General features: G+C 33.9%; 6 protein-coding genes across 8 annotated transcripts in view; 3 read left to right on the top strand and 3 right to left on the bottom strand.

Moving 5' to 3' along the window:
- Window positions 1-3,472, top strand: part of LOC128890910 (uncharacterized) — a 30,416-nt gene extending 26,944 nt beyond the window's left edge. For both annotated transcript variants that reach the window (XM_054149915.1, XM_054149914.1), the window contains exons 9-11: window positions 1,458-1,602; window positions 1,667-1,827; window positions 2,695-3,472. In XM_054149915.1, coding sequence (XP_054005890.1) covers window positions 1,458-1,602; window positions 1,667-1,827; window positions 2,695-3,032 — 644 coding nt within the window. In that variant the 3' untranslated portion in view covers window positions 3,033-3,472. The remainder of the gene's footprint in view (window positions 1-1,457; window positions 1,603-1,666; window positions 1,828-2,694) is intronic.
- A 13-nt stretch (window positions 3,473-3,485) lies between these two features.
- Window positions 3,486-4,495, bottom strand: LOC128890918 (COMM domain-containing protein 10). Its single transcript, XM_054149929.1, has 3 exons — window positions 4,354-4,495; window positions 3,857-4,220; window positions 3,486-3,775 (listed from the first exon to the last, which is right to left on the bottom strand). Exons 1-3 carry the CDS (start codon window positions 4,380-4,382, stop codon window positions 3,575-3,577), a joined length of 594 nt encoding a protein of 197 aa, XP_054005904.1. The 5' UTR covers window positions 4,383-4,495; the 3' UTR covers window positions 3,486-3,574.
- Window positions 4,496-4,749: 254 nt separating this feature from the next.
- LOC128890916 (probable methylthioribulose-1-phosphate dehydratase) lies at window positions 4,750-6,051 on the top strand. Its single transcript, XM_054149928.1, has 5 exons — window positions 4,750-4,891; window positions 4,993-5,087; window positions 5,160-5,428; window positions 5,505-5,706; window positions 5,787-6,051. Exons 1-5 carry the CDS (start codon window positions 4,862-4,864, stop codon window positions 5,905-5,907), a joined length of 717 nt encoding a protein of 238 aa, XP_054005903.1. The 5' UTR covers window positions 4,750-4,861; the 3' UTR covers window positions 5,908-6,051.
- LOC128890912 (CWF19-like protein 1) lies at window positions 5,914-8,130 on the bottom strand. The gene is made up of 3 exons (XM_054149922.1): window positions 7,168-8,130; window positions 6,424-7,078; window positions 5,914-6,354 (listed from the first exon to the last, which is right to left on the bottom strand). Exons 1-3 carry the CDS (start codon window positions 7,779-7,781, stop codon window positions 6,055-6,057), a joined length of 1,569 nt encoding a protein of 522 aa, XP_054005897.1. The 5' UTR covers window positions 7,782-8,130; the 3' UTR covers window positions 5,914-6,054.
- A 735-nt stretch (window positions 8,131-8,865) lies between these two features.
- Window positions 8,866-11,434, top strand: LOC128890914 (protein phosphatase methylesterase 1). 2 transcript variants are annotated; one of them, XM_054149926.1, is made up of 8 exons: window positions 8,866-9,386; window positions 9,551-9,743; window positions 9,805-9,914; window positions 9,999-10,232; window positions 10,473-10,538; window positions 10,626-10,948; window positions 11,022-11,154; window positions 11,239-11,434. In XM_054149926.1, exons 1-8 carry the CDS (start codon window positions 9,313-9,315, stop codon window positions 11,255-11,257), a joined length of 1,152 nt encoding a protein of 383 aa, XP_054005901.1. In that variant the 5' UTR covers window positions 8,866-9,312; the 3' UTR covers window positions 11,258-11,434. The 2 variants fall into 2 exon arrangements, with proteins under 2 accessions (XP_054005901.1, XP_054005900.1); XM_054149925.1 differs by having other exon boundaries at window positions 8,867-9,386; window positions 9,999-10,235.
- A 444-nt stretch (window positions 11,435-11,878) lies between these two features.
- Window positions 11,879-15,150, bottom strand: LOC128890620 (kelch-like protein 5). The gene is made up of 9 exons (XM_054149275.1): window positions 14,401-15,150; window positions 14,025-14,186; window positions 13,492-13,805; window positions 13,326-13,421; window positions 13,061-13,250; window positions 12,611-12,998; window positions 12,318-12,530; window positions 12,054-12,225; window positions 11,879-11,959 (listed from the first exon to the last, which is right to left on the bottom strand). The coding sequence occupies exons 1-9, from the start codon at window positions 14,633-14,635 to the stop codon at window positions 11,879-11,881; spliced, it is 1,851 nt and encodes a 616-aa protein (XP_054005250.1). The 5' UTR covers window positions 14,636-15,150.
- Between the last annotated feature and the right edge of the window lie 84 nt (window positions 15,151-15,234).

Below are 15,234 nucleotides of genomic sequence, written 5' to 3'. Positions count from 1 at the left end.
ACGATACACACTTATTACTATATACTCATTATATCCAACTACATGCTAAAGTTAACGCTAAGTAGACAATTTTTATTATTAAGCTTCTCGTTTATAACAAAAAAAAAGAAAAAAAAAGAAAGGAAACAGAAGACGATGCAGCGTTGTCGTTACTCGGTCGGACATCATTTATGAAATAATTGCAGCGAATCAACGTAATTAGGCAAGGCACAAGTGACACTGGACAGGTGACTTTGGAGGGGACCAGAGAAGGGCACAATCTTATTGCGGCAATAGAATGAAATAACAAATATATTAAGCTATATTTCGTTACATGACTTTTCACTCCTTTTTAACTTCTTCGGAGAAATACTAAGAAAACTATAATTATACATCACTAAGAATTAAATATGAAGTTTTTTTAAACGTCCACTTAGAAAAAACTCAATATTCATGTGATAATTATTCGTATCCTGATGGTTATTAATTAATATTTATTTTGTAATGAATTTTTTCCTGGATAAGAGTTCTGCCCATCTCTAGAAGACTTCCTATCGCGACGTTGTTGAGGGTTCCAGCAACAGGGGATCACGATGCGTGCAATAAATCAAACGTAGAACTCTTCGTGTCGAAGTTAATTAATATCTTCGTGTGCCATTGAATTACTGTTAAGTTTCCAAAGTGAGCGAGCAATCCGTGAATCTGCACCGGGGTAGATCGCGCGTTTCTTGCGCGTTTCAGCGTCAGTCTCCGGCATTGTAAACGATTTCTTTAAATAAATGGTAATACGAAAACTGCGACCTTTCTCACTGCCATTGTGTCTTCTATACTAACGACCGATCACGTTGGAATATATCTGTGCGCGCGAAATCGAAATGAATGTCGTTACATGAACATTATCTATTGATTCGACTATTGGTTTTAATGGTATAAAAAAAAGTAACATTCAAGAAAGCGATTAAACGCAAGTGTTCGGGAACGGTCAATTAAGTTTGACTCGGTTACAGCTAAACATCTCACGCATTTATGGAGACGAAAGAGTATTTCGGTTACAAATTGTTTAAAATCCTGGAGGACATTGTATGTCCCTAATTAAAGTATTTGAGCATTGTATCTAACAACGTTATTCGTCATAAAAAATTGTCTTTGAACGTTTCTTTGAATCTCTACGAAATGTAGAAATTTTAAGAGTGAATGTTCCACGTGATCCACCCTCTTCCTGCTATATGCATACACACGTACACACAGTGAACACTTTTCATACATTTTCCTCATCGTCTCCCAGCGGGGAATGTGTCACTCGACAATTGCTTGCGCACAATAGAAGCACCGAACGCACACGTTACGAATCATGGTCCTCTAACGAGGGACCCGCACCGAAGAAGAGACATCAATGCTTTCGGTGATTGGTATAGGATGGAGCAAGTCGGCGAATGGGGAAGCATCGAATATTATAGAAAGGGATTGATGATTTTTAGAACCAGTGACTATGGCACTATGGGCTATTCCCCATCAAATGGTCACGCTTGCGTGCAAAGTGGAAGGTGGGCTGTCGGAAGTGCAGTGCCACTGGATCCATGCGCCGAGGATCCATATTTATCAGAACATGACCAACACCAAAAGGTGACCGCAACTTCCTCCTATGAAACCTCATTTAAATAATTCTTTACGTTCCTCGATCTTTCAGGCACAGTATACAGATGGACTATGGTACAGGGATATGTAAATTGCAATTCAAACCTGACCATTCGGATTTGGGCCAATGGACGTGTAAATTTACGACTGCTAACGAATACGGTGACGAAGAATTGGGAAGCGCCTCTCTAGTCCTATTGAATAGCTTAGGTGGTGCGTACTATTAAATTTAAATACGTGGTTAATATTATCCGTAACGCAGATTGAATTTAAGGGGTTAGTCGCAGTCAGGAAAATGGAAATGGACAGTTTCTTGTGTGTGTTTTTTTTAAGGTATTAAATAATAATTTTTATTAACGGAATGTGAATATATTACAAAGTATGTCTCAAAGAACTATAAAAGAATTTTTGTTTTAAAAAAAGGTTGATTCATTTCGTTATAACAGGCGATGGCGTGGGTGGCCACTTGGTTTGCGGTGAGCAAGATTTCTTTAAACTGGTGCACCTGAAAACAAAACTAAAGGTAGATTTAGAAAATATATTAGACTAACGGGTCCCTGATCGAAGGATTTTTTATTTTCTCGTATACTTTTTGTTTATCCTGTATTGAATCGCTTAATTTGAGTGAAACAATTGAAAATCAACTTCAAATGTACGCCATCTTGTTTTAAATTAATTTTTTCCAAAATTCTTCGTTCAGGGACCCGCTAGACTAATCTATTTTCGAAATCTAACTTTGTTCTTGTTTTCAAGTAAACCAGTGTAGAGAAATCTTGCTCACCGCAAACCTATGTTTTCAAATCATCGTCTACGTCATCGGCTCTTATGACGATATAAATTAAACGTTTCTTAAAACAAAAAAGGTTTTTTAGTTTTTTAAAACATGCTTTATAATATACTTAATTGTTACTTATGCAAATTATTCTTTAATAACTAAAAAAAAAACACAAAGAAATGTCGTTTTTCCTCTTCCTGATTGCGACTAACCCCTTAACACCTCCAGATTTTAATTAACGACCGCGAAGAAAAGATTGTATAAAGATTGTTGTATTTATTTCTACACTTGATTTAATATTTTAGATGAAAAGCTGGGGTGGATAGTAGGCGCTTTGACTGCCATGATTTTGTTCCTGATGATTATCGTGGTTGTTTTGGTAGTTTGCAAGGCACGCCTGTTTGTTAGGAAGTCATCGCGAATCCTGGAGACTGTGTCTCCGTCGGAAAAGAAACAAAATATACGACTAAACGGCGAACAGTATTCCGAAAATCAAAGAAAAACTGATATACAAATTCTAGCCCAAGATAATCAAAATGTATTGAACATTGATAACATACTACCCAACAGAAGTCCACATTTGTACGAACGGGTTGAGAAATATAGGAGATCGTCGAAAGTGTACGAAAATATTCGAATGTGAGAGGGCTCGATCTTGTTTCGAACCCAATTGTATAATAAAATCAAAACTACTTTGTAATGTAAATAGAGTTTTAAACAAATATATGTGACATTTATAATTTGATGGTAGGAAGAACATCTAAACATAGTATACAATAAAGTCCCTGATAGGCGTCTGTCTGTTTCTTCGGGCTAATCTCCAGAACTTTTTGAATTTTTTTGTGGTTTTCACTCTTTTATTGGTCGGTACATTACCAAAATGTCGGTAAAAAAAAACACAGTAAATGGTACCATCTAACAGTAAAAATAGGAACTATTCGAGAACAAACTTGGGTGTTTTGTCGATAGAAGCGCTGATAAAATTCCGAAAAATAATTCGGTATATTCATCGTTAGATGGCTATTCATTTGAGCGAAAATAGTGGGAACTCACAAGAGAAATTGTGACAATTCAAAAGTTTAAAAAACAAGGCTAATTTGTAATAAATAGGAAAAGTTAAAAAATATATTTTATATAATATAAAAGGTTTAACGACTATTTTAAATAACAATAACTATTTAAGACTTATTTAAGAGCATCTAATTGCGACTGTAACTTTTCTAGGTTTTGATATAATTCGGTTAGTTCTTTTTTATCAAATTCAACAGTTAATTTGGATTGCTGTTCTCCTGTCAGATTCAATTGCATTAATGCCATTGGACGCACATCCTTCTTAATAGTGGAAGACGCAGCTTGAATATTTAAACACCAATCGATATCTTTAACCTGCAATTAAATAAATTAATAGAAAGAGAATCATCCTATTTTCATTTTATCAAAGTACACTCATTTAGCATTATACTATACCTGAACAGGAAATATAGATTTCTGCCTAAAGTTATCAATTATGCATTTACCATACGTGACCCATGCATTCACAAATATTTGAACCTTATCATCGTTTGTTTTTAAGGTATCCTTCAAAGTGTTTTCTAAAATTTGCGATTTTATAATGTTACACGTAGCCTGCTTATAAATTGATATTATTGCATCTAAGAGGGAAATTAAATCTTCTTTATTCAGGTCTAAAGAAACCAATAACTTTTCTTCTTCTTCTTCGCTGAATATTTTTGCATCGATACTAGACTGCAGCGACTGACAAATACGATTTATAAGTAATCGAAATTTACTATTATCTATTTGATTTGCGATTTTCAGCCCTCGTTTGAGCCTAAAACAAACAATCGAAAGTTAATGTAAATATGTGAGCATACAATATTTACAAAATATTTTACGCGCTAAACACCTTTTAAAAAAAAATAATTCTAATCAGAGCAATGTTAATTCTAAAATTTAAATACTACCGCGGTGTCACGGTGATCCAAGTGTCCATGGTACTCAACACATTTATAGGTTATAGGACAATTTTAATATGAAATGTTGAACAAATTAGAGAACACAGTCGAATATCATAATCATAATGATAGTTCCACTAGAGTTAATACTCAATCTTCCAACAATTGCTACATCACACTCAATTTTACATCACGAACAATATACGTATCGTAGTTGGGAGTGTCAGCAATAAAATTTTATTTACATTTGTAATGTTTATAACAATTACAGTAATACTATGTGTGTAAATACAATGTTTGAGAGTTCATATAACAATTAAAAGAGTAAACCTTAGTCAAATCAATTTTTCCTAATCACAATTTGCACTCTACCCAAGATTTATAGCATACGCGTCACAACACATGCGCAACTAGTGTTTTTGCTCGTGATTAAATCAAAATTGATAAGGGCAATATAATATACTCGTATGCAAAACAGATCACAGAATCCATTGCAAGTGATTCGTAACTATTAAAAATGGCTTCATATGATGATAAGTATGATAAGGTATTACGTTTAAAATATTCAGCAATATACGTAAAAAAATGAGAGTAGCATTATTGTATCCATATACATGTACTATATATATATGTATATTTATCTTACAGGAACATCCACGAAATTTGATTCCTGAATTATGTAGACAATTTTATGATCTTGGATGGGTTACTGGCACTGGTGGCGGTATATCCATTAAACATGAGTTTGTATAGTTTTCTTATCTTGTTGTATTTAATATTTTTATATATAAGTATTTTTCTTTTTGCTTCCATAGAAATAAAATTTACATTGCACCATCTGGTGTTCAAAAGGAACGCATTCATCCAAATGAAATGTTTGTACAGGATATTGATGGGAAAGACTTAGAATTACCACCAGCAGAAAAAAAGTTGAAAAAGTCACAATGTACTCCATTATTTATGTGCACATATTTGAGGAGAAACGCTGGAGCTGTGATACATACTCATTCGAAGGTTGCTGTAATGGTGACATTACATTGGCCTGGGAAAGAATTTCGTATTACTCACCTTGAAATGATAAAAGGTATAGACTTAAAGAGTGTTGCCGTCATCTATGAAAAATGTTAAGAAATAATAGAAGAAGGAATATGTTAATGCAGGTATAAGAAATCAGAAACTAAAACGGGCATACCGTTACGACGAGGAATTAGTAGTGCCAATAATTGAGAATACTCCGTTCGAGGAAGATTTACGAGATGAATTGGATGCAACTATTGTAGCTTATCCGGAAACGAGTGCTGTATTAGTGCGAAGGCACGGTATTTATGTGTGGGGTGATTCATGGCAACAAGCGAAAACAATGTACACATTCCGTATTTTACTCTAGCTATTAAGTATATTTTTATTTTCATCTACTGAATATATATTTCATTTTTTTGCAGGACGGAATGTTATGATTACTTATTCGATATCGCTTTACAAATGAAGCAGAATGGATTAGATCCTCTTACAACTCCCGAAGATCATGAATTAAAATATCAAAGAACTGGAACCGCGAATTAACATTATTCTTATTCCGTAGTAAATTATAGTATTTATAATAATACATTCTGTAATAAATTACTTTTTTTTATGTATTTCATAAAATCGTCCGTACGTAAATGTATATACATATATTACAGTATAAAATCGTTGATGTTGCTTCTATCTTCAAGTATCTAAATCAAACGGTTGAAACTCTTTTCTAATTCTGTTTGCTAGTTCGATTTCCTCTTCTTTATCCATCTGACAATCCTTCCAATCAACTCTGTCATTGATATCTAAAATTCTATCGGATGCTAACACTTCTCTTCCAAATTGGAGTGGAAAATCTTTTTTAATTCTATGATATAGTTTCACTCCACCTGGCAATTCCACATAAAAATATAGTACGCCTGGTTTGGCAATTTGTTGTAAATCTGTATGCATAGGCAGTTCGCTTATTTTAAAATTATTACATTCTGCCATTTCCTAAAATAAAGACATATAAAAATGACTATTCATTTACTCTTATCATAAACTAATGGTAAGAAAATTTACCTCAAACATTTCCTTCAGACCAGGTGCTAAGTTTTTATGAACAGGTATAACTTGCAATTGACAATGGGATGTTTTGTAATTACGTTCAAAAAATACAGGTACTTTATCCATAGTAGCATAGTATTTTGTTATACAAATTTTATATAGATCCATTTCTTCTTTTACGTCTTTTGGCAAGATAGAAAGACTCTGGTGGTGTGTTATTGGTAGAACCAAAAAGTGATCTTCGACTAATCCACCTCTAGCAAGGGCAACATAAACCTCTGATCCAACAGATATTACTAAATGCTTAGAAACTTCAGGGCTTGATAAACAAAACCAGCATTTTGCTTGATCAAATTCTGGTTTTGGTCTCTTAACAGGTCCATCTGAATACCTTGATCTTTTTGTAATTTCTTTAGAATCCATGTCATAAAAGAACTGTGTGCGTTTTGGTTCTATTTTTTGTGAAGAAGGTTGATTAAATAACATTGATTTAGGATATGGACTATCCGTTTCATCTGTAGTTTTCATAACCAAGTCGGATAAACGTGTCCTGTCCACAGGAGTCAAATTTAATGCATACAGCCATTTCTTTTTCTGAGTATTCAATACAGGTGCAAGTGCTATAAATCTTGTTGCAATTTCAATGTTACCATCTTGCTGACTTTGATTTCTGAAAGTTAAAAAAATTTAATCCATAAGTAAAGTTCTATGTTAAGCTAGACCAACAAAACTTTCAACACTAATGAAATACGTAATTACCTATAAGGTGGTCTTTCATAATGAATTCCCTCTAATGCTGAAACATGATATCTAGGCTTCACTTGTGCAGCCAACCATGCGATCAACTTAGAACCCCGATATGTAAAATTTGGTTTATTTGGGTCTAAATTTGTTATACCAACAGGCCAAGGAGAAGTCAACAATATATCAATACCACGAAAACTGGGTTGGCCTCTTAAGCAAGAATTCTTAATTGATATAACATCACTTTCACTAAAACAGGTGGGCTTTGATTCAGCTGAATTGCTTTCCATACCGCTAACATAAGCTATTTTCAACCCTGAACTGGCAGTATAAACTCCACGTTTTCCAAGATAGGTAAGATTTTGACATATCTCACAACCATCCTCGTCTGGATAATTTTCTAAATCAATTTCTCTATTGGCGCCAATAATGTACGTTGGAACCGGGATATTTTTTGCGCCATTTTTATACACCTCGAGTTCAATATTATCTTCACCAAAAAAGTTTCCAACGCATAATAGAAAATCAAACGGTCCGCTCTTCTTATTGATGGCTTCAACTTTGTTAAACAAAAATTTGAAGTGGCCCTCCACATCTCCGCAAATTAACACCTTTTGTTTCTCACTCATTTATAATAATATAAACTACACTTTAATCGATAGAAATATACACGATTTAAATGATTCCAAAATAAACCTAAAAATGTATTAATCACAAAAATACGACACTTTTGCGTTATTAATGTTCGAGCAGATCCAGTTATATAAAAATAGAATTTTACGTTACTATTGTTTTATCGCGTTCAACGTAAACAACTCAACGGATTGTTCTGATTTGGTACTGAATAACTTGTGCCATTTGAAGAAAATTACAAATGGAACAACAATAGAAAAACGTGTTTAGTATTTTAGATTAAACTGTACTTGACAAAGGGCAATATAGAGGAATCGATAATTCTTGTTTTTCAATCTTTAATACAAGTTAATTATCCAAGAATGAATATTTTTAAATATTTCTCTTTTATGTTAGTAGCCATCTAGTGGTGGATAGGTTGAACTAATTTTCGAAGTTTGATCAGCGCCTCTATCAGGAAAATGCTTAAGTTTGTCGTAAAATAGTTTACACTCATGACGATAGATGTTGCCACCATAAGTTTTACTATGGGGAAGGTTTACCCATATTATATTTTAATGTAGACTAAATAAAAGTTTTGATTGAATAAAAATTTCTGGTATTTATTTTAAATGATCTCTCTTGCTTAATGGATTGACAGAAAGTGTGTTAAAATATTTGAAAGACAAACAAAATTAAATGATGTTTCACAAAAGACAATCAAATGAATAACATTGAGTATCATCGAGTTAACAGTTAGTTCTTCTTTATCGACGGTCTTCATAAATCTTCTTATCGACGATGAAGAGTGCGTCCACCACATTACCGATCGTATAGCCATTTTTTTGTACTTAAATACGTAATTCATGCATTGATTCTAGTTTTTTAACAGTAGAATATGCTTTTATTACAGTTTTAAGTTGTAATATGCGAATATACACCTATAATTCTATTTTCGATACAAATGGTGCCATCTAGCGTAAAGAATTGTAACTATTTTGATGACAAAGTTGGGCGTATTGCCGTAGATGGCGCCAAAAAAGTGCGAAAATTAGTTCCCTATCATTTCACTGTCCCTATTAAATTCACTGTCCGTTAGGAACGCGTACATGAATATATACATATAAATAGGTGACATGTAGAGACCAAAGTACATTGCAAAATTAATAATAACAAACCAAAATTAAGAGTAAAAAGCATCTCAGCCTTTCAAGGCAACTGAAACACTGAATAATTCTTAGTTATGACATTCTAGTGACGGCATTACTGATTTTATACCGTTCTCAGCGCCATAGCAAGTGATAGTGACGCTTATCAGCGCTTAGAACGCACGAGGATCCAAACTGAACATACGTAAAGTCTATTCTACATTTAATCCGTGACCGCACGTAGTAACAACATAAAGCTGTCAAAACGTATTTTAGCATTGTTCAGTCGTGATTCGAGCAACGATAATACACTTTTGTAATGTGTTTATGAAATTTGTGAAAGCAATTGTAAACAACAAACAGTATTATTACTAAAGCATAGACGGCTGCTGATAATAATATGTCTTCCCTTCAAAAGTCGATTTTAAAATCGAAGTTACCACCGTCAGGTGTTAATTTTGGAATCGGCGCTAGGTTAGTTTGTTATGATTTATGTAAACTTGGGATCTTGAATGAAATCCCATCAATTCTAAGCTCTGTATTAAAACAATTCAATTGTAACACTGTTTTAGTGTATCTTTAATATAGAATATTAAAGTTGATAAGATATTAATTATATTTACCATTTTAATCAACAGAGTTAGTAAGTCAAAGGGATTTCAACGTAAGAGAGATTATGAGCCAATTCAGTGGGTTACTTATTTCGATCACTCTGAGGATATAAAAATTGGAAATGATACATTTCATATTTATACCAAGGGTACAGAGGGACCAACGTTAGTATTGTTACATGGGGGTGGTTACAGTGGATTAACATGGGCAGAACTGACCGTAGGTATTAATTATTGAATGTATGAAATATAGAACAGCTTGCATATTTTATACATTTTAGAAATCACTTATGACTATGATAGTCTGTAAAGTTATGGCAATTGATCTTAGAGGTCATGGGGATACATGGACTACAAATGAAGAAGACTTATCTGCGAATACTTTAGCAGAGTAAGGAAAGTTTATAGCTAATAAAACTACATTATATATGGTGCATTAATATTGTATGTTTTGATATCTTCATTTGATTGTTAGAGATGTTGCAGCAGTTATAAAAATAGCAGCTACAGATGATAGTTCTATAATTCTAGTGGGTCATAGTATGGGTGGTGCAGTGGCTGTTAGAGCTGCACCATTAATACCAAATTTGTATGGATTAGGAGTTATCGATGTTGTTGAAGGCACAGCAATGGATGCATTGGCATCTATGCAAAGCTTTTTAAGATCTCGGCCATCTAGTTTTAGTTCTATTTCACAAGCGATAGAATGGTGGTTAGTATATCGTATTTTTCTAAAAAGAATATATTATTGTGTCTTTCTCTTCATTTTTACGTAGGTCTCAATACCTGACAAAATTTGCTATTATCAGCACATTTTTCAGAGGGAAGGCATTTTTGGCTAATCCTGTACAAACTAGAATATTATTTACCTCTTTGATATGTTACATATTCGTGTTGTATAATCAAAAATGAGATTACAGAAGAATGTCTCTAATTATCCAAATTTTAGTGTACGAAGTGGCCAAATCCGTAATGTACAATCAGCTAAGGTGTCAGTTCCTGGACAAATAAAAAAGTTAGTGTTCGTACATGTACGCTATACGACTCGTATGTATTGTTACTTTTTCGCTATTTTAATATGACGCGTTTTGATTTGCTCTAGCAACGAAACTAATAAATTAGCTACTCATGACATCGATTTATTATCACAATCGTCATGCGAGTACAACGCCGAGCCTGCGATGCCACGAGAGGATATTATACAAGAAGAGGAATCTGTAAATATGCCCCCACCACCTCCAATTAGCACTTCCCCTTCTGCTAGAAAATACGTTTGGAGGATAGACTTATCCAAAACTGAACAGCATTGGTTTGGGTGGTTTAAAGGATTGTCAACAGCATTCTTAAACGTACCAGTTCCTAAGGTACTATTGCTGGCTGGAGTCGATAGGTTAGATCGAGAACTTACAGTCGGTCAGATGCAAGGTACAACTAACCTAACGAATGTTATGATTTATTCCAAATATTTGCAGAGTGTATTTAAATTATTATCTTTTAGGAAAATTTCAAATGCAAGTATTGCCAGCGTGCGGACATGCGGTGCACGAAGATGTCCCAGATAAAGTAGCAGAGGCTATTGCTACTTTTATGGTTAGACATAAATTTGCGGAGCCAGCATCTGACTTTCCACGGTAAAGTCCAAAGAACAATTGCAGGAAATATATATGTATTGCTTAGTGTTTATATTTAACCGTTACGTTTAATATATGTTGCAGAACATTTCCTGCTTGTTAGGGTTACACGAAAAGGTACAATGGACGTATTTGTATTATGATTAATGATAAATTCAATGAATAGTTAAAATGAGCATTTTATTTATTTAATAAAGGTATATTCACAAAATATATGAGTACTTGTGTAAATAAAAACATTATTTCGACAAGAAAAATAAATTTGTTCTTGCATACGCTAGTTGTCTCATCTTCTTTGTACACGTATATTTATACCCGTGTATTCCATGTTTATAGATATACATTGTCATCTATACAAAGATGCGAATAAAAAATATAATAAAAAAGATTTTTAAGACTACTATGCTACCCTACAATTATTTCACTTTTAAATTTATAATCGGTATGTTCATATAAAAAACGTAAGTATAAAATATATACAAATACACGGTAGCACACACAGCCGTACGAAATTCTAATACATACGTCTGTAATGAAGTTAGTAAGTTTATAAACAATGATAATACTGTTTTCAAATCCAGACATTCTCAAACTTCTCAAACTGAGCATTATAAGTAGACAATTAATACCACAGTGAATAGGTTTCGGAAAGTCGACGCTGAAATGAAAAAGCCTAGAACTAAGCTTCTGGTAAATAGAGCGTTACTCTTCTTAGTTGTCTTTCTTAGTTGTCAAAACCGAAACCAGATAAATTCTTTATTACAACGCATGGTTGTCCTGCGCGACCAGTTTTCAAAGGAGCAACCTTAAAATATATTATTTCATGATGAATATCAAAGATAAAGTCCGAGAAATGCTATTTTAGGGTTAAACAATATTTTATTGAAAGTTATCCTTACTGGTTCCCATTCATTAAGGTGGGGATCGTATGCCTCAACAAGTGTGAGATATTGTTGGCCATCATAACCTCCTACTGCCATGAGTCTATCGCCAAGTACACAAACGCCGACTGCGTCCCTAGGGACGCTCATTGGAGCCATCATTGTCCATGTATCTGTTTTAGGATCATACCTGAAGATCGTTGAATATGAAAACATACTTATATTTATGTTGACTTCTATGTTCTAATTGATCTATTGACTAGATCTTTTTAAAATGCATACCTTTCAACACAGTCAAACATACTAGCATTGGGATTAGTAGCAGGTGCATCATGACCACCCAATGCATATAGACACCCATTTACTACACCTACACCCACTCCGCCTCGTTGTTTTGACATTGGTGCACACGCAGTCCATTTATTTGTGTGTGGATCATAACATTCCACAGTATTTAAACACGAACTTATATCCCTTCCACCTACAGCATATAATCTAAAAGTGAATATAGTATCACGAATATAGTATCACACAATTATGCGATAGTACATGCATCAACTGATTCAGAAGTTTACTTGTCGTTTAATACAGCAACACCAACTGTAGATCTTTGTATAGACATAGGAGAAACGGAACTCCACTGACGCGTGGATGGATCCCATCTTTCTACTGTGTCAAGAAAGCCCCAACCATCGTAACCACCAACGGCATACAAAGGTCCGCCTAACACAGCTACACCCAATCCATGACGATGTACATTCATTGGAGATAGTGTACTCCAAGTAGAAGTAGAAAAATCAAAGCATTCCACTGTATTTAAAGTTTTTAATCCATCCCTTCCACCCGCGACTATTAATTTTTTATCGATAATAGCAGCACCAAATTGAAGTCTCCTACTACTCATGGTAGCTATAGATTTCCAAGCATTATCACGTAAAGAGAATGCATCAATAGAAGTACCACCTAACAAAAATAATAAGTGTCAAGTGAATACCCATTGCATTGCTTACTCTGATGTCAATTACCCTTGTTAGCATCCATTCCTCCAACAGCTAACATGTAACCCACTGTGGCTTTTCTGGGTTTTGTACGTCCTGATTGAAGTAATGGTCTACGTTCGGGTAAAAGATGATATTTGAGTGCTTCCATAACTAACTTTTGCGCCACCCTTTGATCTTTAAACATTTCATTACTCTCGATATTGTCTGCTATGAACTGTATAAATTTAATAACGTCTACTGAAGTTTATACTACATACTTTCTATAGATAAGTAGAAGTATTTAGCTCACCGCAGGTGATAGTAGAGGCAACTTTACAAGACTTAATAGTCGGCTTGCATCTTCTCGTCTATTTTCTCGATCATATCCCAACCAAGTCATAAGTGCCTGAGATTAATAGTAACAATTATAGTTCCTTTATTACTTCAATTAAATTACACATGACATAATTTCTTACATGAAAAATGGTTTCTTCTGAAGGAACATTAAGATCTTCAGATTCTAGTAACTCTGCAACTTCATTAGAAGATAGTAGTAGAAATTCCTGATTCTTTGTAACTTCCATGAAATGCTTGGTTGTATATGCATGAGCATAATCTAATAAATCTGTACAACCTTGTGTATCTGCAAACATTCTTATACCTAGACAATTACTTGGATGAAGCTGCTTTCTAAGAAATTGGCAACAAGCCTTAACGACTGGATTTAGCTGTAGCAAACGAGCAGTTGCTAAAAGAGTTTCTACGCTATCTTCCCTTAATTCTATACAACCTATATTTAAAAATACAAGATTAATTTTATAGTATTTATAAGTATTGGAAACATTAACTTTACAATGATATCCTATATAGTAAAACCCTGTTTAATGCTCCAAATATATTCTCAAAATTTAAAACCTTAAGTGAAATAGTAAATAAGAGTTATTTTTTGGACATCGAGGTAGCATTAGATAGAGTTTTACTTAGTACCTTGTTGTTGAAATAATTATACCTGTGTAACAATAACAAACCAAAGCCCATAAAGCATCCCCATCTACTCCCTTTAATTCAACTTCATTTTGTGCTGCTTCTCTTAGAGAACTAGTAAACATGGCAGCAAAATATTCTGAACCAGCACTAAGTACTAAACGGTGTGCTGGGAAACGTCTGGCTCCTAAACAGATAGTAAAATAATGGATGCATTGTGTACATTGCTTCAAAGACTATAACATCAATATTGTTACAATGTGATATTCGTATAGTGTTTGTAATATCGAAGGAATTCAAAGTTTAATATCAATAAATAAAAGATATCGCTGTACTAACTATTTGTTCAAAAGTGAGGATGTCATTTGAAAACAAATCTATTTGTTCAAAATTTTGCTTACCTGCGATCAATGTGATATCTGTCAATTGTTGCTTGTGTAGATACTTCTCCATGACTCTGAGACTGTTTTCCGCGTGATTTGACATGCGAAAATTTTCATCTTGAGAAACAGAAATACTCGACACCATACTCGAAATACTATGCTCGCTGGCTGAGGCTTCTTTGTTTGAGAGCAGCAATTCTTTGAGGAGTTCACTTTTATTCGATCCAGCTCCGGTATGACCTATCCGCGACATTATCGCTGAATAAACCTCTGTCAAATATTTTTATTACAACGCTACGTTCGATTACTTCAAGGCACTTAACGTTATGAAAATCCAGATGTCAAGTATTTCAATTTTTACACGATCGACGATATGTCGCGCTTCACATTGACAGTTCCAGACGCAAAACGAAATGTAAACAGTGAATCGCGTTTAGGTACGGTCAGTGACCATCTCTGTTCGTTTCATAGGTCAGTGCACTCTGCGTAATAAATTTGTATATAGGGTTCACATAAATAAATAACATATAAGTTTAAAATTGTAGAAAACAATACATCAGTGTTTGTACTTATGTATTTATATACGTATTGATACGTATTTTACTAATAGGAAAGTATAATCTCAATATGTGCTTTTTTTTTGACAAAGATAGCATCGAGTTAGCTGCGTCCTTCTTGTAATAAAGATACATCAAAGAGTGCAGAGTATCCGATTATTCTTTAATTTGTTACTAGTGTCGATTACATTAAAATCTGAAATGAATGCAAGTCTTTTTATGGTGTAAGTTCTAGGTTATATGGTCCCTTCTATACAGGGTGTCCCAAAAGTCGGGGAGGAGCCGGAAATGGGGG

This window comes from Hylaeus anthracinus, unplaced genomic scaffold (genome assembly GCF_026225885.1).
Source record: "Hylaeus anthracinus isolate JK02 unplaced genomic scaffold, UHH_iyHylAnth1.0_haploid 12001, whole genome shotgun sequence".
Lineage (NCBI taxonomy): Eukaryota > Metazoa > Arthropoda > Insecta > Hymenoptera > Colletidae > Hylaeus > Hylaeus anthracinus.
The sequence above is the reverse complement of the archived record's forward strand: the minus strand, read 5'-3'. Positions and strand labels throughout refer to the sequence as shown.